The sequence below is a fragment of the Lytechinus variegatus genome, chromosome 7 (assembly GCF_018143015.1).
Source record: "Lytechinus variegatus isolate NC3 chromosome 7, Lvar_3.0, whole genome shotgun sequence".
NCBI classification, from domain to species: Eukaryota; Metazoa; Echinodermata; class Echinoidea; order Temnopleuroida; family Toxopneustidae; genus Lytechinus; species Lytechinus variegatus.
Window position 1 is genome coordinate 20,702,288 of NC_054746.1, and position 26,803 is coordinate 20,729,090.

The 26,803-nt window shown below is 36.6% G+C and overlaps 1 protein-coding gene across 2 annotated transcripts; it reads right to left on the reverse strand.

The window, feature by feature from the left end:
* Window positions 1-1,589: 1,589 nt before the first annotated feature.
* Window positions 1,590-26,657, reverse strand: LOC121418707 (3-hydroxybutyryl-CoA dehydrogenase-like). 2 transcript variants are annotated; one of them, XM_041612767.1, is made up of 8 exons: window positions 26,516-26,657; window positions 19,994-20,130; window positions 19,107-19,212; window positions 18,200-18,294; window positions 16,687-16,783; window positions 15,894-15,992; window positions 5,125-5,235; window positions 1,590-4,183 (listed from the first exon to the last, which is right to left on the reverse strand). In XM_041612767.1, exons 1-8 carry the CDS (start codon window positions 26,565-26,567, stop codon window positions 4,005-4,007), a joined length of 876 nt encoding a protein of 291 aa, XP_041468701.1. In that variant the 5' UTR covers window positions 26,568-26,657; the 3' UTR covers window positions 1,590-4,004. The 2 variants fall into 2 exon arrangements, with proteins under 2 accessions (XP_041468701.1, XP_041468703.1); XM_041612769.1 differs by lacking the exon at window positions 26,516-26,657 and adding an exon at window positions 25,007-25,157.
* Between the last annotated feature and the right edge of the window lie 146 nt (window positions 26,658-26,803).

A 26,803-nucleotide genomic window follows, 5' to 3' on the forward strand; every position in this document is an offset into this window, starting at 1 on the left:
GCTCAGCTACCCCCCCCCCCTCCCCACTTTGAAAACCGTTCCGCGGCCCCTGTATTGTGACGTATCATCATAGGGGGTTATGGTAGTATCCTTTACAACTTGCTATAGATCATGTTAAAATTTGAAAATGTTGGTGGCTCCCCCGATTATAGGCCCCTCCCCCATTTTAAAATTCTGGGTCCACCACTAATTTGCCCATAAATTAAACTGATCATGAAAAATTGTTACGAAAAGAATACATTTATGCCGTATAAAGAGTATTCATTCCTAAGTTTTCGAATGTGCTCGCTCAACCATGAAAATGTTTTAAGTTCGAAAAGTGTGTGGTGATAGAAATGATGGATGATAAAACAAAAACATTTGAAACCTAATTTGCCTCAATATGCACTTTATGACTCTTTAAAATGAGTCTGTGACATTGACAATACCAATTTTCCCACTTTGATGCGTGCTCACTCATCCATGAATAAACATATCGATTTCATTTTTGCACAGAATTCTGCCCATAGGCTAATAAACATTACTGCCAAATGACATTGCTAAAGACAGCCTTGAAAAAAAGTTCCACCATATTGAATAAGGGTTTACTTATTCTTAAACATATGCACTCATAATGTACACAAGTCTATGAGAGAAGAAGTCAAAATTTTCACAAATATGAAATGAGGGTTTGTTTCATGGACGGTTTTTGCTACTTCTGCCAACAGTTTTTTCATGAAACTTCGCACATGGCTTCAGAGTAACACTATCCAAAAGGCGCGCACACCAAAATAACCATTCAACACGGCACAGAGTGGGGCCAAGGCTTTGAACTTTCTTCTCATTTGCATAATTTTCGAATATTTTGTGCTCACTGATGCATTAAATATCGGGATTTTCATAAAAATCAAATCAAATGAACTATGCAAGGAGGTTTTTAACAGATATCCATAGTTACAAATTGCATTTTTTCCAATAACGTAAAAAAGAGAGCATCACATTCCACATGTTCATTCAAGCGTGAATGTTTAATTAAACGCCTTTGAATCATTGAAGCATGTTAAATGGTCGTGAACATAACGAAAAAGTTGAGAAAAGATCATTTTCAGTTACCAAAATGAAACAAAACTTGCCTATGATATTTGAAAATCGTATTTTTTGTTTTTAATAAATGTTCATTGAACCGTGAAACGATGAATATTGTTGAAGATACTCTTCCCCAAAATAACTGTCATCATATTCTTTCATTCTTAGTGATATAAATGGGTAAAAAATCAAATTATTGCAAATTTGGACTTGTGTTTATTCAACCATGAAATTTAGCAAAAAAGTTATATCGTACTTTAGAAAGTACCTTTTACAAGCCTTCTGACTATTTTTCATGATGAGAATGTGGAATTAGTTCCAGTAAAATGGAATCAAAGTCATGATATTTGGCCTGTGACTTTTGAAAAGTGACATTTTTGCCTTCTGACGGTGCTCACTGAAGCATGACGTAAAATACGTCCATAACATTTACTCAGAGGGTAGCCTATAAAAATACCTACACGCTCATGTAAAAATATATCAATAATTCGAATTGGTTCGGAAATTATTGATGTTTTGTTCAAGGGGGGACTTACTTTTTTTGTTGTGTATATTATGAATTGTACAAATTTAGAACAATCCTGTGAATATACAAGAGTCTTCTGTTGATATACCATAAAATTTTTAAATGGTGACACAATTATCATCATATCTCCAAGAACAAATATGTACACAATATGCAAGGCAGTATAAATGGCAAAGTATTACAAAATTGAAAAAGAAATAGCACTACCATTGAAAAAAAAATCACATTACGATTGAATAAGCACTTGACAGGTATATCAATGCCAATGCATTGCATAGTGGCTTGATAGCAAACTTTCTCAACTCCTAGGGAAGCATACAAAGAAGCTCCTCCAAGATGTAATAAATGCTAATAGATTTTCTATACCATACTGTATGTCTTTGGAGTATGGCAATATGCTTGACACCAAACAATACAATCCACACAATTAATTTGGTCATCTGCGATGAGCAGCTAAAAACAGATATATATGAAATAAACTATAGATATCCATTGCTATTCCTGTTTCAGATACAGAGAAAAATAGCATGAGAGTTGTATTCAAAAACTGGAAAAATACCTGTATACAATCATAGAAATCTTAAAAATGGCTTTCCATTATCTAATGACATAATCTGTTACATATGAAAGATAATTCTACAGTCAACAACTATTAAATATTTAAAGTAGACTCCAGGGCCCCATCTTACAAAGAATTGCAATTGATCTGATCAACCACAACTATGGAAAGCCAGCAACGTCAACATCTTACATGCATGTTGTTCAAAATATTTTCTAGACATGCTTTTCATTCATACATTCATTGTTTCCTTAAAAAATGAGGGTGCTTTGCTTTATTTACAAGAGTCATTGTGCAAATTTCCTGTAGAAAAAATGACACTGATGAAATTCCATACATTTGAGGTAAATTGGATCAATCGTAACTCTTCATAAGACGGGGCCCTGAAGACTCAAAAGTATTTCATCGCTTCTAACTATATATTTGCCTCTATTTTTTCACACTAAATGTAGCTATACAATATTGCACCAACCTATTCAACAACTCATTAATAGCTTACTACATTTAAGTGACTGTTAAAACATTTTCTACCTTTTGCGTACATACATTTAAATTTTGTGGAATAGATCTTTATATTCTAAACATCTAAATATTGGTTGAAGAACATAAAAATGATTTTGGTCAAAGACTACTATAATAATTCATAATAAAAGTTCATACTATGAATGAATATTTCCAACTGTGGGCAAGAAGAGTGCAATAGCATCCCAACTCACTTTGGGTGCTCTCATTTTAGTGAGTAAATACTCCTGGACCAACATTCTGAACTGTGGCGTTATACAAAGCTGATCGTGAATTGCCCATAAATTTACACATGACTTGTGACTGACCTGTTCATGGGGGCAAAATATGAGACCCCTTTTTTCCCTCTTATAACACAGTGAGAGTGAATTTTCTATAGCACTTTAATATCAAATCCTGACATTTCAAAAATTTTCATTCATATGCTTATGCTTGTTAACAACAAGAATCTTAAATTACAAAGATCAGGGCCTCGTCTTACAAAGTATTGCAAGTGATCCGATCGACCACAACTATGAAAAGCCAGCAACGTCGACATCCAAATGCATATTTTATACATATGATGTATTGTTTTCTTGAAAATTCAGTATGCTTCTCTTTGTTTACAAGAAACATTGTGCAAATTTCCTGGAGAAAAATTATGACATTGATGGATTTCCGTATAGTTCAGGTTGATCGGATCAATCATAACTTTTTGTAAAATGAGGCCCTGACTTCAACTTATAGCAAGTGGGAATCCGAATGGTTAAGAATCTGACTTGGCATCCCAAGAACATGTCAACAGTCATGTGTAAAGCTGAGTTTAATGTACAAAGGAACACACCCCTTGGTTTAACTCAAAGCTTTACATATATGTTTTAACCACATGTAGCCAGATGAAATATTAATCTCTACATAACATAGATATTTGATTAATTGTAAGCATTTTTGGTATTCGTATCATATTGGTTGTCTGGGAATGATAAGTGCAATTGTTTTCTGGATCATCATATCAAGAGACTAGGACCCTGTGACACTATAGATTTATGACCAATTGCAATTTAGTACAACTATCATGATTGGTAGATAAGGGATAGGTGTCAATGCAACACAGATACTGATTGGCCAATGTCATTTTACAATTTGCAAGTTATCGTGTTACAGGGTCCAGAAGTCCAACAAACAAAAAATGAACATTAATTGTACACATTTTTTTTTTTTTTTTTACTTCTGACAATTTTGGCTACTCAAGATAAACCATGGTATCAATAAAACTGTAGTTCAGCATAAAGGCCCTGAAGCCTCTTTTATGATGGGAAACCCTGTGCAATAAAGTTCTTAATCATCATTGCATCAAGCTGTAAACACCCGAATGATCTCTGAAATTTCCTTCCGGCAAATCGGGCAGCAGTCCTGGCGATTTACGAGCGATTTCGCGCATTCATGACACGTGACGAGATGGTGGCATGGGCACAGGAGGCAGTCACGTTTTCGGTCCATGCAAATTGCGCAGTCGGATTCGTTACTCGTGGCTGAAATGTCAAACCATGAAAGTAGAATGCTTGTTAGTACAAACACCATGTAGCATGCATGTGTCAGTAAAAAGAAAAGAATAATTTCAAATATTGGATGAGAGCATGTACGGTATTGAAATCTGGTGTGAATATTGCGGTAAACTTCAACAAATCATAAACTCACATTTTTTTTTATCAATGAAAAATAATGATAAAAGATGAACAAAATAACAAATTTTAAACATCAAAACAAATATGCCGTTTAAAGGGTAACACTGCCCTGATACAAATTTTAACAGAAAAGATTTACAGCAGTGACATGGGTTAATGTTCAAATTAGAGTTTGAATTTGCTATTAAAACCCCCCCCCCCAAAAAAAAAAAAACATGCTATGGATGTTGAAACATAGTAAAACAAAGCTCAAACATTTAAAGTCATAGACATATGAGGTGACCAAAGAAAAAATTGCAAGAGATAATATCATAGACCACTGTCTGCATACTAGTACATGTGCTTAGTACTTCTGCACACAGCTGTGAACCAATTATATTAGTGAAAAGTCTGATTTGCATTGCAGTTTTCTATCTTAAAAAAATTAAAGCTATTATGCCAGACCAATTGGGATCACCATCCCATACTATTTCAAAAAATAGCCTTGTTTTCCATCCACCTGAACACTACTTCATTAGAGACTATGAGATTTGTTGTCAATAAAATCTGAAACAGGTCAAACAACTACTTCCATTTAGATGTCATGCACCAGCAATGACACCATCAAGAACCATCTTGGTTTGCACTACACAATAGCAATATGAGAACATGGACAGTTCTTTCACAGTTCAGCTGTTACCTTTCATTGATGTGGCACTAAATGGCACAAGGTATCATGAAATAGCAGGTCGTTATATTCTGGTAGCTATTTCTAAACCAACATACATGTAGAATTAGAATCTACTCACCACATTCATCATCTTGCATAGGTGTTGTATTGCCATCGTGGCCCAGGCCTGGTACATCATTTTGAGGGAATCCCGCAAGTCCCCTTTGCCTCAATATCTGCTGCCGACGTGCTGTTTGAACCAAGTAACATGAAACATGACAATTCCATCAAACAGTTTTCAGAATGTAGGTAAAATAGAATGTAGCCAACAAGATATATGCTGAAATTAGACACATGTGCCTTCTGCATCAATTAATTAATATTTTGTTCACATAAGGATATTCTGTAAGTCTTATTTCCCTTAAAATCCATTGACATCCTGCTGTCTGAACCAAGCAAAAAAATATGGAGTCAAGTTTTGAAAACATGATACATTACAGATTCCTGAAAAATAAGTGGAATGCCTCTGGCCGTCTCACCTGCATCACTGTCACAATGCGACTGTAAGTCTATTTAGTGTTAACCCCTAGTAACCATTCAGCTTGTATATAATAAAAGGAATTTGGGTGGTTGACTCTTGTCATAGCCCCAGAGTCAATCAACTGTATCTTTAAGTAAGTGATCAAACCCGCTGGGGTGTAAGGATTAGAATTTTACTTTGACTTCTTGACAATCTTAGGTCATGAGCATTGGGTCATTTAACTTGATATATTTAGTTAAGTTCAATGGGTCTCTAAAATTCTAGAGATGTTTGTTTTTATGTATGAGAGGAAAAGATTGTTGAGAATGTTTGAGATGGGAGTTTTGAATAGGTGAAATTAAAGCTTGGATAGTTAAGTAGTTTTAATTGGATATGTTCAGCGTGGAAGAGTAAAGCAGAGGAATATTGAGAATGTTAATGACTTTGTCTTTGTGAGAGTCATGATGGAGTGGTGTTTGAGTAAAAGCAAATCAGAAATCGTTTGATTCTCGGGAGAGGAAGACCCTTCCACATTTGGTCTTAACTCGGAGTGTGAGGGTGTGGTTCTCGTAGGCCATTACTTTGGGTGTATGTTGCAGGCTGTGTAGTGCAGGCACAGCGGAGTCTTAATCCCCATCGTTGGCAGGCTGGATCCAGGCAGCACAGGCCAGGTAAAGCCACCACATCTGCCCTCATCTCACCAGGCACGACTGTTCCAAAGAACTGTAAGTTCACTATTTTATTGGTATAATTAGTTATTGTAATTAAAAGCAAAACTTAGTGTTTTCAAAGAAAACAGAAATTCAGTAATTATTTTGCCTTTAATTAATGTTGGAGTATTGAACACTAAAGTGCAAAGAATATTAAATGCTTTGTTGTATTGTATAGTAAATCATATTTCATAAATGAAAACTTTGTGAAACCAACTAAACATGAAGTAATGATATAAAGATGAAGTAATTAAATGTTACTAAATGAGACATTTTATTATGGAAGAATTGTTGGTTTATACGCTCAATGACAATGACGATTCCCATATATTTTAAACTGATAGTTATGTGATATATGGCTTGTGAACTGAACAAGAGTAATAGCCAGGATCAGTTTATTGATGTTGTATATGATATAGTTGATGTAAATATTCATTGAACTGAGAAGTATACTTCTAGGAGAAGAGAGATTTCCTTTTGCTATTTAGGGATAAAAGATACCGTAGTTTGTTTTTACATTATTTTCCGTAAGTAGTTCAGTGAATTCAAGCTAGTATATCGTAACTGACTTGTGAACATTTATAGTGTTATTACTGGACCTTGTCTATTAGGAGATGGTTATTTATTTACTCTCTTTAGGGACGAGCTGGGCTCGTACTTCATCCTTGAACTCAGAGTTCGTGACTTGTGATTCATCGTAGCAATCTTGTGGCTCTCAGCCCTCATCATTTCGTCCGCGATTCTGGACTGGCTTTTCGTCGAGAGTTCGCTCGCTTTACTTCGCGTCGTCGAAGCCACCGCAGTTCGCTCTTAGACGACTATATTCATCGGACCAACGATAGTCATTGACGATGTCGAAGGGGTCCTTATTCTGAACTATTTAAATTATAACCAGATTAGATATACTACGGTCCAGTGTAGGTATTCATCCAAGTATAAACCCTCTTTTGATGAAACTTAATTGGTGGAATTAATAACCAAAAATATTGTCACGTTTGGATGCCAAATTATTAGGCCTTGATTAAATATAAATAAATCACTCTCATTAGATACCTATTGCAACATATTCAGTATAGGTTAATTCATGCTGATGTTAACTGCTGAATACAGTTTGATGTTATGTTGATATGCATGTGATTCATGATTTAATTCTGATTGTTCAATTTCTTTAACTATATGTACATTTATAGAGCTGGTCGCTCTGAATTAAATTTATGTTACATATAGATATTGAATGATTGTGTGATTATTGCAAGTGGTAACTACTTTCGTTTCAAACAGAACCAAATCTATTACCAGACTGGGAATTTCAGTCCCAAGATCTGACATTTTGGCGACCACGAAGGGACTCTCTTGTCCATTTGATAGGTTAGGTTAATAATGAAATGATTGTTATCATTGATTGTAATTATACTTGTATGTAGATCTGATAATGATATTTTGATCTCTTTTCCATTTGGTTGTTTTTACAAAGTTGTTGTAGGTCCAAGGTTGTAGAAGACAGTGGTGCATGTGGAGGTCAGGGCAAGGAGGCTTTACTGCGTGTACGCCTGTACGTGCCAGTGCTGTGTGCATCGAGACTTCATTGCGCTGCGTAAACTGTCTGCATATGGTAAGTTTGTAACTAAACCTGTGGAGTGGCCTACAGTATGGAGAGAGACAAGTTCATTGCACAAGGAGAGAAGTTTGGTTTAGAGGGTGATAAATTGAGAGCATATGTTGATGGATGTGTGCGAGAAGCTAGAGATGAAAGAGCAGCAGCAAGGAGTGCTGAGGTTGCAGCTAGGAATGCCGAGGATGAAGCTAGGAAAAAAGAATCAGAGTTATTAGATAAACAGATTAAACTTGAAGAGTTAAGGAAAAATAATAGGACAGAAAATGTTTCACGTGCAGGGCATTCACATAAGCCTAGTATTCCGCCCCTCCCTGTTTTTCAAGAAGGAAAGGATGACTTAGATAGTTATTTGTCTAGATTTGAGAAACACGCCATAATTGTGGGTTGGGATAGGTCAGTATGGGCACCTGCATTGTGTGCATTGATGTCAGGTAAGGCTCTTGATATAATTTCAAGACTTACAGTGTCCCAGGCTCAGGAGTATGAAACAGTAAAATCCTCACTTCTTAAAGGGTATGATCTTACAGAAGAAGGGTATAGGACTAAGTTCAGGTACGCTAAACCCAATAATGGTGAGACCTATGTGCAGTACGCTTGCAGGATTGAGAAGTATCTCAATCATTGGATTGAGCTAAGCTCTTATGATGACAATATGGAAGGTCTGAAGAGTTTGCTCATCCAGGAGCAAGTATATAATTCATGTGGAAAAGAATTATTGATGTTCATTAAGGAACGTCACCCCTGTAATCTGTCGGAAGTTCTAAATCTAGCTGATCAATTCAATGAAGCCCATGCAGATATGAGAATAAGGAGAATGAATAAAGCCCATCAGTCCAGTTCTAAAAATGTAAATCCTAATGTGAATAAGAGTAATAACAATGCAATTAGTCACACTAAGTCTGAAAAACCGGGTAAGTCCAAATTTGATGACAAGAAGTGTTTCAATTGTAATAAATTTGGACATATCTCTTTTAATTGTCCAAACAAGAAAGGTCGTCGAGAGATGGGAGCCAGTGTTGTCGCAGGCAGGTCAGCAGAAGACACATCAGCTGGAGATGATGCTGCAGCAGGACCTACCGACACTAGAGAGATGGCCGGACACTTCAACCACAAGAGTTTGAGTCTAATCGTGCAGGAGAATCTCACAGAAGATGGAAGCGGAGTGAAGTTGGCATCTGGTGACACTCTACCGGTACTATCGGCAGTGGCGAGTGGATCAGAAGTGGAGATGCCAGTCGTCGATGGATTGGTGAATGGGAAGCCCGTGGATGTTCTTCGCGACAGTGGTTGCACAACAGTCATCGTCCGATATGAGTTGGTGCGTGAAGAGCAGTTCTTTGGAGATAGGCTGACGTGTTTGCTCGTCGACCGGACGCTGAGAAACTTCCGACGTGCCAAAATCGACATAGATACTCCATACTTCAAGGGTAAGGTAGAAGCTCTATGTGTACCAACCCCTGTTTATGATCTTGTATTAGGTAATATTCCTGGAGCGAGGCAACCAGCTGATCCAGACGGAGACTGGACGCCAGGAGATCATCAAGGCAGTGCAGTGGAGACAAGAGGGCAGAAGCGGCAGGCGGGACGGACAAGGCCTCCTCTTCCTGTACCCAAGCCACTAGAAGACATTGCGTCAGTGGATAATCTCATCCAGGCCCAGAAGGAAGACAGCTCGTTGGATGCCTCTAGGAAAGCCGCTGAGAAAGGAGAAAAGAAGATAAGTAAGGGTGGAAATTCATCTTGCTTTTTCTTTAAGAAGGATGTACTCTATAGGGAATACATGGATGCAACCCCAGGGTCAGATGTTCTGTTACAAGTTGTCGTGCCCACCAAGTTCAGAAATCAAGTCTTAAAACTGGCTCATGAGTCGATTCTAGGTGGTCATCTAGGGAATAAGAAGACCTGTGAAAAGATCTTGATGCATTTCTTCTGGCCAGGTATGCATGCAGATGTAGTCCGGTATTGTCGGTCATGTGGGCCATGTCAACGTACTTCGCCGAAGGGAAAGGTCACGAAGGTACCTCTGGGATCAACCCCTCTCATCGATGAACCTTTCAGACGTGTGGCGATGGACTTGGTTGGACCGATAGAGCCGGCTAGTAGTAAAGGTAACCGATTCATACTAACTGTTGTAGATTATGCTACTCGTTACCCAGAAGCAGTAGCGCTTCGCCGTATTGACGCACAGACGGTTGCGGAGGCACTGATGGACATCTACTCCAGGGTAGGGATACCACGAGAGGTGTTGACAGACCGTGGCAGCCAATTCACATCAGAGCTGATGAAGGAAGTGAGTCGTCTACTCTCCATCCGGCAGATGACTACTACACCCTATCATCCTGCTTGCAATGGGCTAGTTGAACGCTTCAATGGTACCTTGAAGTCCATGCTCCGCAAAATGTGTGAAGAAAGACCCAAGGATTGGGAAAGGTATCTTAACCCCCTCTTGTTTGCTTACAGAGATTCAGTGCAGGAGAGCACAGGCTTCTCACCCTTTGAACTCCTGTATGGGAGAGCAGTTCGAGGCCCTCTTGCTATTCTTCAAGAGCTCTGGACGGGTGAGGTTGACGAGCCAGATACCAAGACTACTTACCAATACGTACTGGATCTGAAGGAGAGGCTGGAGTCGACGTGTCAACTTGCCCAGCAGAATCTCAGCAAATCAGCGGAGACATACAGAAGACAGTACAACAAGAAAGCCAAGGAGCGAAAATTTGAAGTCGACGACGAAGTTCTTCTTCTACTTCCAAGCGACAACAACAAGTTGTTGATGCACTGGAAAGGACCTTTCAAGGTGGTGCAGAAGGTAGGACCTCTCGACTACAAAATCGATTTGGACGGGAAGACGAAGACATTTCACGCAAACCTTCTGAAGAAATATTACAGGAGAGAAGAGGTAAGTGCGGGAGTGTTTGATGTTGTTTGTGTCTCTGTAGTGGACGAGGACGTATCCCAGGATTGTGAAGGAGAGAGTGAAGATGTGGACCCTTCGGTAAGAAAAGACATTCTTCATCTCCCTAATCTTAACCCTACAGAATCACTCAACGATGTGCAAATCAGTCCACAACTGGATGATGACCAGCAAGAGAAAGTCAACTCTCTTTTACATGAGTATGAAGAAGTCTTGACAGATATGCCGGGATCAACAAACCTAGGTAAGCACGACATTAAACTTGTCACTAAGGAGCCCATTAAGAGTAAGCCGTATCCATTGCCACATGCTCTGCGAGGTAAGGTGAACGAAGAGGTTCAAAAGATGATGGATTTAGGGATAGTGGAACCGTCCAATTCCCCTTACGCATCCCCTGTTGTTATGGTAAAAAAGAAAGATGGGTCTATTAGGTTTTGTTGTGATTATCGCAAATTAAACCAAGTCACCATAACTGATGCAGAACCAATTCCCGATCAGGAAGAAATATTTGCTAAATTGTCTAGGGCCAAGTATTTCACTAAAATTGATTTAACCAAAGGTTATTGGCAGGTACCCCTAACAGAAGAAGCCAAGGAGTTGACGGCATTTGTGACACCAGAAGGTTTGTACCAATTTCGAAGTATGCCTTTTGGGCTAGTTAACGCTCCAGCAAGTTTTAGTCGGATTATGAGAGATCTACTCCGTGGATTGAAGTATGTAGACAACTTCATTGATGATATTTTGATTCACACGGTAAGTTTTGAGGAACATTTGGATACCCTCCGGGAGGTATTCGAGAGACTGAAGAAGGCCAACTTGACGGCCAGACCAACGAAGTGTACAATCGGATGTGTAAGTATCGAATTTCTTGGTCATCGAGTAGGTCAAGGAGAGCTTCGGCCAGTGCAAGACAAAGTCGAAGCAGTGCAAGAAGCTCAAAGACCGAAGACCAAAAAGCAACTTCGATCCTTTCTAGGTCTTGTAGGTTATTACAGGCGATTCATTCCGAATTTTGCAGCCATAGCAGTACCCTTGACTGATCGAACGAAGAAGGGGGAACCACTTCTCGTGAAATGGGGAGATGCAGAAGAGGCAGCCTTCAATACCTTGAAGACGAAGCTCGCTAGAGAACCCATCCTCCATCTTCCAGACCTAGATCACCCTTTCATCTTGAGGACCGATGCTTCAGATAATGGCCTCGGGGCAATCTTGCTTCAGGAAACAGAAGGTAAGAAGTTTCCGATCGCCTATGCCAGCAAGAAGCTACTTCCAAGAGAGCAAGGCTACTCAGTCATGGAACGTGAGTGCTTAGCGGTTGTATGGGGAGTTCTGAAGTTTGAACCGTATCTCTATGGCAAGCACTTCCACCTAGAAACGGATCACCAACCTCTGAAATGTATTGCCAAGTCGAAGGTGGCAAACGCAAGGATCCTGAGATGGGCTCTGCTACTACAGCCGTTCCGGTTCACCATCACAGCGATCAAAAGTGTAGAGAACGTCGGTGCAGACTACCTAAGTAGGATACCGGATAATGATTCTACATGAAGCAGAAACCAGGATGAGTGTTTTTGGTTTTCTTGTAAATACATTTATATTTGTATATATATATATATATTGTTTGATTTTCCTTCCAGGTTCGGAGAAACTCACTCCAAAAATTATAGAAATTTCTTGAAGGAAGGGGAGATATGTCACAATGCGACTGTAAGTCTATTTAGTGTTAACCCCTAGTAACCATTCAGCTTGTATATAATAAAAGGAATTTGGGTGGTTGACTCTTGTCATAGCCCCAGAGTCAATCAACTGTATCTTTAAGTAAGTGATCAAACCCGCTGGGGTGTAAGGATTAGAATTTTACTTTGACTTCTTGACAATCTTAGGTCATGAGCATTGGGTCATTTAACTTGATATATTTAGTTAAGTTCAATGGGTCTCTAAAATTCTATAGATGTTTGTTTTTATGTATGAGAGGAAAAGATTGTTGAGAATGTTTGAGATGGGAGTTTTGAATAGGTGAAATTAAAGCTTGGATAGTTAAGTAGTTTTAATTGGATATGTTCAGCGTGGAAGAGTAAAGCAGAGGAATATTGAGAATGTTAATGACTTTGTCTTTGTGAGAGTCATGATGGAGTGGTGTTTGAGTAAAAGCAAATCAGAAATCGTTTGATTCTCGGGAGAGGAAGACCCTTCCACATTTGGTCTTAACTCGGAGTGTGAGGGTGTGGTTCTCGTAGGCCATTACTTTGGGTGTATGTTGCAGGCTGTGTAGTGCAGGCACAGCGGAGTCTTAATCCCCATCGTTGGCAGGCTGGATCCAGGCAGCACAGGCCAGGTAAAGCCACCACATCTGCCCTCATCTCACCAGGCACGACTGTTCCAAAGAACTGTAAGTTCACTATTTTATTGGTATAATTAATTATTGTAATTAAAAGCAAAACTTAGTGTTTTCAAAGAAAACAGAAATTCAGTAATTATTTTGCTTATGATTAATGTTGGAGTATTGAACACTAAAGTGCAAAGAATATTAAATGCTTTGTTGTATTGTATAGTAAATCATATTTCATAAATGAAAACTTTGTGAAACCAACTAAACATGAAGTAATGATATAAAGATGAAGTAATTAAATGTTACTAAATGAGACATTTTATTATGGAAGAATTGTTGGTTTATACGCTCAATGACAATGACGATTCCCATATATTTTAAACTGATAGTTATGTGATATATGGCTTGTGAACTGAACAAGAGTAATAGCCAGGATCAGTTTATTGATGTTGTATATGATATAGTTGATGTAAATATTCATTGAACTGAGAAGTATACTTCTAGGAGAAGAGAGATTTCCTTTTGCTATTTAGGGATAAAAGATACCGTAGTTTGTTTTTACATTATTTTCCGTAAGTAGTTCAGTGAATTCAAGCTAGTATATCGTAACTGACTTGTGAACATTTATAGTGTTATTACTGGACCTTGTCTATTAGGAGATGGTTATTTATTTACTCTCTTTAGGGACGAGCTGGGCTCGTACTTCATCCCTTGAACTCAGAGTTCGTGACTTGTGATTCATCGTAGCAATCTTGTGGCTCTCAGCCCTCATCATTTCGTCCGCGATTCTGGACTGGCTTTTCGTCGAGAGTTCGCTCGCTTTACTTCGCGTCGTCGAAGCCACCGCAGTTCGCTCTTAGACGACTATATTCATCGGACCAACGATAGTCATTGACGATGTCGAAGGGGTCCTTATTCTGAACTATTTAAATTATAACCAGATTAGATATACTACGGTCCAGTGTAGGTATTCATCCAAGTATAAACCCTCTTTTGATGAAACTTAATTGGTGGAATTAATAACCAAAAATATTGTCATGTTTGGATGCCGAATTATTAGGCCTTGATTAAATATAAATAAATCACTCTCATTAGATACCTATTGCAACATATTCAGTATAGGTTAATTCATGCTGATGTTAACTGCTGAATACAGTTTGATGTTATGTTGATATGCATGTGATTCATGATTTAATTCTGATTGTTCAATTTCTTTAATTATATGTACATTTATAGAGCTGGTCGCTCTGAATTAAATTTATGTTACATATAGATATTGAATGATTGTGTGATTATTGCAAGTGGTAACTACTTTCGTTTCAAACAGAACCAAATCTATTACCAGACTGGGAATTTCAGTCCCAAGATCTGACAATCACGCAGTTCAATATAGCAGCAGTGCTGACTTTGAAAACTACTCTAACTCGCACAAGATGTTCAGTGGTACATGGTTACTCTTATGTCCCCATTTTATGAACTAGACCAATAAACTTACAGAGATATGATGGTTATTCAACAAAGAAACCCAACATGGCCAAAGTTCATTGACCTTACATGACCTTTGACCTTGATCATGTGACCTGAAACTCGCACAGGATGTTCAGTGACACTTGATTACTCTTATGTCCAAGTTTCATGAATCAGATCCATAAACTTTCAAAGTTATGATGGTAATTCAACAGATACACCCAATTCGGCCAAAGTTCATTGACCTTTGACCTTGGTCATGTGACCTGAAATGCGCACAGGATGTTCAGTGATACTTGATTACTCTAATGTCGAAGTTTAACGAACTAGACCAATACACTTTCAAAGTTATGATGGTAATTCAACAGATACCCCCAATTAGGCCAAAGTTCATTGACCCTAAATGACCTTTGACCTTGGTCATGTGATGTGAAACTCATGCAGGATGTTCAGTGATACTTGATTAACCTTATGTCCAAGTTTCATGAACTAGGTCCATAAAATTTTTAAGTTATGATGACATTTCAAAAACTTAACCTCAGGTTAAGATTTTGATGTTGATTCCTCCAACATGGTCTAAGTTCATTGACCCTAAATGACCTTTGACCTTGGTCATGTGACATGAAACTCTGATAGGATGTTCAGTAATACTTGATTAACCTTATGGTCAAGTTTCATGAACTAGGTCCATATACTTTCTAAGTTCTGATGTCATTTCAAAAACTTAACCTCAGGTTAAGATTGGATGTTGACACCGCCGTCGCCGCCGCCGTCGGAAAAGCGGCGCCTATAGTCTCACTCTGCTATGCAGGTGAGACAAAAATGTAGCCAATAAGATATGCTGAAATGATTCAATGACACTGTTTACATGTGCCCTATTGATTATATTCTTTGAAATTTGTAATTCTTCATATTCTGTACGTCTCCTTTACCTAAAGTATGCTACTCAAGCTAATGTGTTATTTGGATCAAATAACAAAATACAAAAGGAATTTGATTGGAAAATGCAGAATTAGTTTCTCTCAAAAGAGCTAATAATGAAACTAATTACCATGAGAATGAATCCATTAAGAGAGCTACAAGTGAACTCTTTATTTTTTTCTAACAAGCAACAGAGTACAAAATCCAATTACTGATTTGTACATATTTCTGGTGTGCATAAAACCATTGTGTGATGATTATGTAGTTTTATAAGTTGAGGATGCTGAGGTGCATACTAGTAAGGCTGATATTACCAATAATGTGCTTTTTGAAAGAGAAAGACAAAGGCAGCTTTTCATGAATGTTTAATTTCTGACATTCTTCTATGGATTTTTGCTTATATTCTTAAATATTCTTAATAACAAAATTCAAACCTACCCAATTTTCTTGAAGCTATCTGGATGTCTGAGAGGATGAGAGGTTCTTTACCCGAACGATAAAAGAGAGTCTTGCCCATCTTCTCCAATAATTGCCTCACTATTAAATTAAAAAACACAAACATCTTGTAGAAAAACATGGTAAAGGCTAGCAGTTGGAAATGGTTATCTCAAGGGTTGATAATCAGTACAGGTATGTTACTAAGAATTGCTTAAATCAATTATCATAGGCATTTACTTTAAAGCAATGTCTCTTATTTATCAAAGCATGAAGAAAACCACATAAAAATGAGGCTCACGATATAGGATAATGCATTTTTTCACATGTATAGTAATTTGATGTTCATTATTACAGTTTCAAATACATACACTAAACTTTCCCTACATTATTAGGTGTTGTTTCATTTGTTTTTGTATAGTTTGCTAAAGCGGAGGGGGGGGTATAGCAGCATACAGATATCTTATCACCATACATATGAATTATTAATTTTAAGGGGTATTAAGCTATTGCAAAAAGTCATTACCAAGTTATTTATTTTCTGGTGTATGTATAGTTTTCTAAATTGTAATGATGAATTGTATAATTCATCTTTGTGCATATACATGTATGTATTTAATAGCAATTGGAAATTGATTTTTTTTTGTATGAATTGATGCATTCATGGACCAATAAAATAGTCTTGCAATACTGGTTGAGATAATCTATACTTCACTTAGAAAAAGAGATCTTTCCATGATATATGATAACTTGTTGTTTATAGATTATTACAACAGTTTCTTGAGGATGAACTCACCTTTCTCTACATTATAAGGTGTTGTGTGTTTAGTTGTAGTAATCTCTACTTCAGGAATTGTGTAGACAGGATGAAGAAACCTCAGGTTCATAATCCTCTGGTTTGTTTAGTATTAAAGGAGAAATAAAAAATACAATCTAACAGATAACAGCAATAATCAACATCATTTAAAATTTTCATTTTCATTTGATGAGCGAATACAAGATATTCTTTGAGTGATTGTATACCATCAATGTGTATTTGATATAATGAAAGTTAGGAATGCAACTTATATCAGAGTATTCATTGCAAACTAAAAATGAGCTACATTCACAATACAAACAGACTACAAAAGAAATTATAAAGCATTTTTAAATTAGCTCTTGCAATAGTCCAACAAGCAATTTTATTTCCTATGTATGCAAGGCATTTGGATTGCAAATGGAAACTGCATTTTGCACAATACTCCAAATCCTACAGGAAAGGAAAATTGTTATCATTTTGCCCTTTGCCATATTTCCCTGGAGACCACTGTAATAATTTAGGGGAATGCACGATGTCATTTTCTATGAATCCTTTCAGTAGGACTTTATTATAGTTTGTATTTAAAAAATGTGTATTTTTTACATGCTTGAATCACTGAAATCAGAGGGGCAAATATTTTGTCGCACGCACCACGAACCGTCCTCTCTGCACACTTCGATGCGAAAGTTAAGCGCACTGTATCTATTCCACGAACCGTTCTCTCTGTTACGTTGCCCACTGTGGCGTAAATAATTAACTTTAAGAAAATATAAAGATACGGGATGAAACTTTGGAACCTGAACTTTTTAACGAAGACACTGGTAAATAATTTGCTCTCATTGTAGGTGCACTTATTGCTGGTTAAAAAAAAACTTTTCTTTAAATGCGTTTTCTGCAAAAGTAATTTTCGCATCGAAGTGCGCAGAGAGGACGGTTTGTGGTGCGTGCGATGATTTGTCATTGCTAAACATATCAGGCCAGAAGTTAATGACAGTGACTGGCTATATTTATAGGAAGCTATGGGAAACATACAAATGTTGCATTTAAAGGAATCATTAACTCATCTATGACTCAAAGCAACATGATTCTCTTGCAAGCAACACATTAACTGTTGCTCTTAAGGCCAGTCATTATGAAAGTTGATTTGACCCCAGACACCGACTCTTGATTAAATATAAACAAACAGTGCTGGTAGAACAATACAGTGAGTAGAACAGTGTGACATCATTGAATGAAAAAGGGTTACACGATGGAAACCCCTATAAATCCTCTTTACTTCCACATTGGGTTTAGGTGCTGTTTTAAGTTCATTTTAAAATCTAGAGGGTCTTTCAGTATGGATAACAGAATATAATTTTTGCATGAATATGGCAATGCACCAGCACGTCAATGCACCTGGCTCATCGCAAAACCCATAGGATGTTACTTTCTTCTTGGTTTAAATAAATATGGCTTACAGATTTACGGTGTTAAAACCATTACACATGCACAATTAGGTTTTGATATGTACCTCTTTACAATTTGCCCGTTCTGCAATTTCATCAATATTACACTGAAGAGAATTACTGCCAATAATAGCATCTGGTTTGCACATCTGAGTTAGCCCTGTAAAGAAATAATTGTACACCAAGAATGACAAAATTATATTCATAGATTGAAAATTATTCCGTGAAGAAGAAGTAAAATTTGACCATTATGATTTTATAGAATTTTGTAGAAAGACACAATTTTATTTAAAAAAAACTGAATTATGAAATTAAATAATGACTAGAAAATGATAATTAAAGATATAAAATTTTCATACGCATCTATAGAATATACAACATTCATATTGAAAGAAATGCAAGTAAGTTTTATAAATAAATACGACAGTAAATTACAGCTTATTGACGGTTTAAAATAAGATTACATATACATAAATATGGACTCACTTAAAGCAGTTCAGTATGATAGAATTAAACTGATCACCAGTAAATCTTAGATAAATGCATGTCTATTCATTGAAATTATAGATCAATAACAGATGAATGATAAAAATGAAGTGTAAGATGAAGATATGCAGAACATTCAATTATGTATGATTGAAATGATTGTAAAGAAATAAAAGGAGTCAAAAGGCAGAATTACAAGGATATATCTATCATCAATGATGATGCTAATTATTATGTAGTAAACTTAATGTCCAGTCCAGTGACACTACTGGTGAGCCAAGCATATAAAGAAAAAAAATCAAACTGAAAATTAATAACTGTCAGACTCAGAAATCAAAATAATTAGAAATTTGAAGCACCCATTCCAATTAAAAAATCAGAGATGAATGTAGGCCTACATATACAAGCCTTCAAAACAATAAGAAGTGCATGAAAATCAATAGACAAAATGGAAGATCATCAGAAAAGCAGAAGACCAATACTTACTTTCAAACAATTCTTTTTTGACATCTAAATCTTCAATCACAGCCTCAAAGATGAACTCTGCATCATCTACTGCATCCTCTAATCGGCTCATGCACAATACTTGCCCCTAGAAATCAAATACAGAATACATTCAAATTCATAATGATTTCTACTCTACTTCTTTTTCATACTTCAATAGTTTGCACATTTTCCTAATTTTGAATACTAAAAAAAAAATTATGAGCCTATTTCTCGATGTATATATATGCTTGATCTATTCAATGTTTCCCTGTAAATGAAAATACTCTCACTACACTCCATGTATAAACAAGTCTATTGTAACAAATGATGATGATGATGATAATGATGATGACAATGATGATGATAATGAAGATGATAATGATGAAAATAACAAAAAAAACAATCATCTACAACATAAATATAATCATCATCACCATCATCAACTTTCATGACATTCCAACAAATATCATTATCCAATACCCAATGATCAAATTTTCACTCCAAGATTATTTTTTTACATTCATCAAATCAGGAGCATAACCATAAGAAATTTTAATCATTACAAAACTATGTAATTCCAGATAAGATAATTGAACCCATCTTTATACCTAGAAATTATATTTCAGGGGATCACATTGAGATATCGTATGAAGTTTCAGAATTTTAGCATAAAAAATCCATAGCAACACATTCGTACTCAAATATAAAAATATAAACCATTGTCAAAAAGATTACCAGTAATCAATATCCAATCTGAACTGAAAATTATGGTTATATCCATGACTAAACTAGTTGCTTTCTGGAATTGGGTTGTCACTAAAGAGTTCTGATATCAATGGTTTTTTTCATAATTAGCCTATCGATAATTCCATCAAATTGATAATTACCAGAAACTTTGGGTGTGTCATCAGCCCGTCTCTATGTAATTCATCTTTGTCTTGGTCTAAATTCTCCTGAACAACAGAAAGAGCTGATGCATTGACATCAAATATTTTCACCCGATGCCCATGATATGCCATGCATCCTGTGATGGAAATGAAATGAAAAATACATTGGCTCTATTTCTAACAAGTTACATCACTCACTCATTTCAGAAAATCTTCAAATTCTTACACTTATATTGTTAAGTTTAACTCCCATAATAGATTGACTGAGAGGAATTCACAACCTTTGCATGCTAAAACCAAAACACTAGATGAAAGTACAAACTTTTCTTTATTTCTACTGATTTAATTTTTAAAAGCGATGATACTCTGAGATTTACCCATGGGAAGAAGGCACTCATGGGGTCATTAAAAACACACTGAATCAAGCATGGGTAAAACTACATTTCAACAAACTTTACTTAAACAAAAATGATTTGTATGAAACATAACCCTAAGTACCCTAATTCATTTTGGGTTGCTGTTGCAAAAGGAACTCTTCCCGCTTGGGAAACTACTAGATTTGTTCAAAGTTTGTGGGTTTTTCAATTTTTTGTTAACTTTTTCACTGCTAAAAAAAGTATTCTTCTTTCTATTCTGCTTTGAAACATTTCAACAAACTTTACTTAAACAAAAATGATTTGTATGAAACATAACCCTAAGTACCCTAATTCATTTTGGGTTGCTGTTGCAAAAGGAACTCTTCCCGCTTGGGAAACTACTAGATTTGTTCAAAGTTTGTGGGTTTTTCAATTTTTTGTTAACTTTTTCACTGCTAAAAAAAGTATTTTTCTTTCTATTCTGCTTTGAAACATTTCAACAAACTTTACTTAAACAAAAATGATTTGTATGAAACATAACCCTAAGTACCCTAATTCATTTTGGGTTGCTGTTGCAACAGGAACTCTTACCGCTTGGGAAACTACTAGATTTGTTCAAAGTTTGTGGGTTTTTCAATTTTTTGTTAACTTTTTCACTGCTAAAAAAAGTATTCTTCTTTCTATTTTGCTTTCATTAAAGGACAAGTTTTCATGATGCTACCACCTGATATTACTCCATTTACCCAATATTACCTCGGTGTTTTATAGATGGCAAATATAGCGATCTTCAACGCTTATATATAAGTGTCAACATTTTTAGCCATCTCCTTGTATTAGTCTATATTATACAACGTGTCAAACTGTAGCGAACTAGTTCACTATTTTTTGGATCTCCTTTATGTATACACGAGGGGGAATCGTAGCGAACTAGTTCGCTATTTTTCGGATCTCCTCTATATATACACGAGGGGGAATTGTTGCGAAATAGTTCGCAATTTCTCACCTCCTCTCTATACAAAGTGTCAAACTGTAGTGAACTAGTTGGCAATTTTCCTGATCCCCTCTACATACACACGACGGGAAATTGTTGCAAACTAGTTCACAATTTCTCATCTCCTCTCTATATACAAAACAATGTGTCAAACTAGCGAACTAGTTCACAATTTCTCATCTCCTCTCTATACATTATAGAGCGTGTCAAATTGTAGCAAACTAGTTCGCTATTTTTCGGATCTCTTCTATATATATACACGAGGGGGAATTGAAGCGAACTAGTTCGCTATTTCACATCTCCTCTCTATATATTATACAATATGCGTCAAACTGTAGCGAACTAGTTTGCAATTTTTTTTTATCTCCTCTACATATACAGTGCATATCAAAAAAAGTTTACATTTTGAAAAAGCCCTGGGAATTAAAATATATAAAACATGTGGGTAATTTTTTTACATATAAACTTGGGTTTGGGTCTCATCTATCCAATGAAAGTAAAAGTTTTGACAGAATGTTACACTTGAGTGAGCACTGTCCAAATTTGTAAAGCTCGCAGAAATCTGTTTGCGCAGAAATGCTCATTTTCACGCTGTGTCAAGGGGAAAGGGCGAAATAAAACTTACCCTGCGACACATTTCTCATACATTTCCCTTGCACTTTTGGTCAATTGAAATCAAATGGATACATTCAAGCATTTTGTAACTATTTTGTCACCAAAATTGAAATTTCAACACTTACTTAGCACAACATTTACCCTTTTTGTGCCAACTGGATCTGAGGACATAACTGAATCGAAACAAAAGTTTATATCAGACATCTCCAGCATTTTTTCCACTAAGTTTTTATCATTTAAGGTGTGTTTACATTTCATTTTTCATTAAATACTTGTTTCTCCACACTTTTCACAACCTTGACAATGATTAACAAAATGAAAATCAAGCCTAAGCCATGTCATGTAAATCACAGCTCAGTGTAAACCAAATATCGTCACGATGGCCTCGGTGTTTAGGGGAGTGGGGTGGGGTGCAATGCACTCTTCGAAGTGTTTCGGGCAAGGAAACAAGTTAAGAAAGGTAAAAGATATCTTCAAATCAATTTTACTAGCTAAATTCGTCATATGCTTAAATGGATCTGTACCAATGTTAAAATGTGGAAAAACCTTCAAGAAATTAGAAAAATATAATTTTACAGGATTTTTTCTAAGTGTATACTTTTTTTGATACGCACTGTACAAGGGGGAGTTGTTGGCAATTATTTTGATATTAACGGAGGGGAGAGGAAAGAGAAAAAGAAGGGAGTTGGAGGAGGGGAAAGAGGAAAAAAAGGAAAGGAAAAGAAGAGAGTACCAGGGAAGAAGAGGAAATGGGAAGGAGAAGGAAAGGGAAGGAGAGGGGAAGAGAAAAAGAGGACTGGGGAGCAGTAGGAGAAAGAGGAAAAGAAGAGAGAGAGGAGGGAAGAAGGAAGAGGAAAAGAAGAGGAAGGAGGGGGGGGGAGGGGAAAGAGGTAAAGTAGGGAGAGGAGGGGGAAAGAGGAAAAGAAAAATAGAAGAAAGAGGAGGGGAGGGGATCGTGGAGGAAATGAAGGGGGAGGACGGGGAAAGACGTAAAAGAGGAAAGAGGGGAGGGGAAAGAAGGAAGAGGACTCCTAAGTTTTCCCCATAATATTATTACCACAAGCAGGCCCCTGAGCAATATTACCTTTAAGCTTTTTTAATTTAATCAACTATACAAATATTGCTCCAAGTACGTGAAAGGTAAATTATATTTTATTTGTAAGCAATTAAATTTAAAACTATAGTTTAAATAAATTGACACTAAACAGGCCAGACCTATTGACTCACATCCCAGCCGGGTGGGGGGGGGGGATTTCGGCCAAGGGTTGACCCAAAACTCTGAAATTGTGTACGTACTTGGAATTAATCAATACTAACGTGCTGACAAAATTGCAATGCTGAAATGGAAGCGTTCATGTAAATTCTGCATATTTATGTTAATTATAAATGAATATTTTATTTGTCATTATAACTGATATAAGACTATTTTTCTTTTCCTCTTTCCCCGGGTCTTTCCCCCTCCTCTCCCTACTTTACCTCTTTCCCCTCCCTTCCTTCCTCTTCTTTTCCTCTTCCTTCTTCCCTCCTCTCTCTTCTTATCCTCTTTCTCCTACCCAGTCCTCTTTTCCTCTTCCCCTCTCCTCCTCTTTCCCCTCCTCCTCTTCTTCCCCAGTACTCTCTTCTTTTCCTTTCCTCTTTTTCCTCTTTTCCCTCCTCTAAATCCCTTCTTTTCTTTTTTCTCTTTCCCCTCCCCTCCGTAAATAGCAAACTAGTTGGCAACTATTCCCCCTCGTATATGTAGAGGAGATCAAAAAAATTGCGAACTAGTTCGCTACAGTTTGACAGGTTGTATAATATATAGAGAAGAGATGTGAAATTGTGAACTAGTTCGCAACTATTCCCTCTCGTATATTATATAAAGGAAATCCGAAAAATTGCAAACTAGTTCGCTATCATTTGACACGCTCTATAATATTAGAGAGGAGATGAGAAATTGCGAACTTGTTCGCCACAATTTCCCGTCGTGTTGTAGAGGAGATCCGAAAAAATAGCGAACTAGTTCGCTACAATTCCCCCTCATGTATAGGAGATCCGAAAAATTGTGAACTAGTTCGCTACAGTTTGACACGTCGTATAATATAGGCTAATACAAGGAGATGGCTACAGATTTTGATGCTTATATATATATATATATAAAGCGTTGAAGATTGCTATATTTGCCATCTTATTATCCCATATTACCCAATTACTGTGGGCTCATTAAAAAAAAATTATTAGTGTCTTTAAGGTCATTGAAGCACATTTTTACAACTCCTTACTCAAAGCCATATCATCTTATCCTATCCTAAAGTCCGACATCCTAATCCTATCCTAAACCTATCCACCAAGTCCTGACATTGACTTCTATATATTGAGCGAGTTTACAACACTTGACAAATTAAGGTTAACAATTATTTAACCCTAAAACATTTTTCTAAAATTAAATGTCATGATTATGAATAATATGATATATAAACTGCATATCTTTCTGAAACTTTTCTGGGTGGAATCATTGCAGTATTGTAGTAATGAATACATGTATTTGTGAGTAACTAATATTGCCAGCATTTTCATATTACTCCATTTACCCAATATTAATGGATTCCGCATGGGTTGGAGGTCTTGTTTCCATCTGGGTTCTATCTGGGCCCCATGTGTATTGTGGGTTCAAGTATACATTTTCATCCCCGTTCCGTGTGGGCCCATATGGGACCCAGATATCCCAGATAAAACCATATGTGATCCAGATACTTTGCTGTCTGGGAATGGAAGCGTTTCAACATTACCCATTACCCCTTTTCAACCTGTGGTAACTCAGTAAAATGTCGGTTTCATCAGGGTGATAACGGTAATTTTTTTGGAATTGGAGATTTCGCTGGGATTGCTGTAAGATTATTACTCAAGTTTACAAGGTTACAACCAATGGAATCCATTTAACATTACCCATATCGCCTTTCATCACCATGTTGTAATTCGGTATAATGTCTTTCATAGGGGTAGGCCTGTAACAGTATTTTTTTTTAATCTAGACAAGTCAAAATATCAGCTGATAATCGTTAAAATACCCCTTACACAGTATCAGCCCTTCTTGCTACATTGTAGCAAAAGTAGCAGCACTAGCAGGATGAGGTCTTGACTGCAGATTTAATAAAACGAAGCAAAGTTCTTCAGGACGAGTCCAACTAAGGTAAGCAAGTAAAGCAACAGTGAAAAATACTTTTGTTATTTTTGGTGGGGTGCAGAAAGAGTTCCATATGGCTGCACCCCCCCCACAAAATTAAGTTTATAATAACTCAAGTAACTGTCTTGTCATGCATGTCATGATCTAGTCTTGAGGACGCAATGATGATGATTTTTTTTAGATATGTCATATACTTCTTCATCATTGACGTCTTGACACTCTCTCCATAGTGTCTTCAGCGAAGGACCAAAACAAAGATGGATTTCCCCAAGAAATCCATCTTTTTAAACCGAAATCACGAGAATTCTATTAATTTTATTAATTCTTACACCTTCCTACGCCTAATGCATAGGAAGGTTTTAAATATTATTATATAAAAATATAAAAAAATGAAGATTTCTTACCTAACTGATGCCGCGTAGACCTCTCGTTCCACATGTAAACAACGGAAATACAATAGCGTCGACCCTTGAACCGCTTATGTATGACGTACTTCCGGAAAGCAATGCCGTCTTAACGAACAATTTAGAGACAAAAATTCTTATTTAACAAATATTAAAATTTATTTTTGATTGAAAATAATTTATATAAATATATATAAATTATTTATGATCACGCAATAAATTTTAATATTTGTTAAATAAGAATTTTTATCTCTAAATTGTTCGTTATAAGACTGCATTGCTTTCCGGAAAAACTTGTACGTCATACATAAGCGGTTCAAGGGTCGACGCTATTGTATTTCCGTTGTTTACATGTGGAACGAGAGGTCTAGGCGGCATCAGTTAGGTAAGAAATCTTCATTTTTTTATATTTTTATATAATAATATTTAAAACCTTCCTATGCATTAGGCGTAGGAAGGTGTAAGAATTAATAGAATTCTCGTGATTTCGGTTTAAAAAGATGGATTTCTTGGGAAATCCATCTTTGTTTTGGTCCTTCGCTGAAGACACTATGGAGAGAGTGTCAAGACGTCAATGATGAAGAAGTATATGACATATCTAAAAAAATCATCATCATTGCGTCCTCAACTTCAAGACTAGCATGACTAGTCATGTCATGATCATGATTCATTGTTCTTTTGTTGAGACTTGCGGTTTGTTCACCTCAGATTTTTCTATCATTTTTACCAGGGTGCATATGGAAATCTTTCCTGGAGTGCTATTGTGACCCCATTCTACCTCATTTTTGGAGAGTATAATATGTCTGCCTAAGCCTGCTAACTGTTACACCTACGAGTCCTGGGATCCGGCTCCTTTCGCGGGCCGGAGCTCCCTCGGTCTCGCCCTCGGTTAGCTAGGTGGGCCGTGCCGTGGACGTGGGTTAGATCTCTCTTCTTGAGCCTGGCTGAGCCAGACCAGAAGAACTATGTCAACCAATAACACATTTTAATACTTACCGGCAATTTTAGTACCCATTAGGCCGCAGCCAAGTACAGCAATTCTCACCATAGTTCAAATTTCCGAGAGGATTGTGCAGTTGGTTACGAATTTCCTTGTTTGTTTGCATTCGTACGCTGTGGTAATTTAGCCATCAATTTATTTTTCAAATATATATATTTTTTAACTTTGCTCGGGATAAAATGGCATTGATTTTTTGTTCAAAATATACAAACAATAAATATATTATTAAATGGTCTTTTATGATTATGATCAATATTTTTAATGCTTATATATATTTTTTAAAA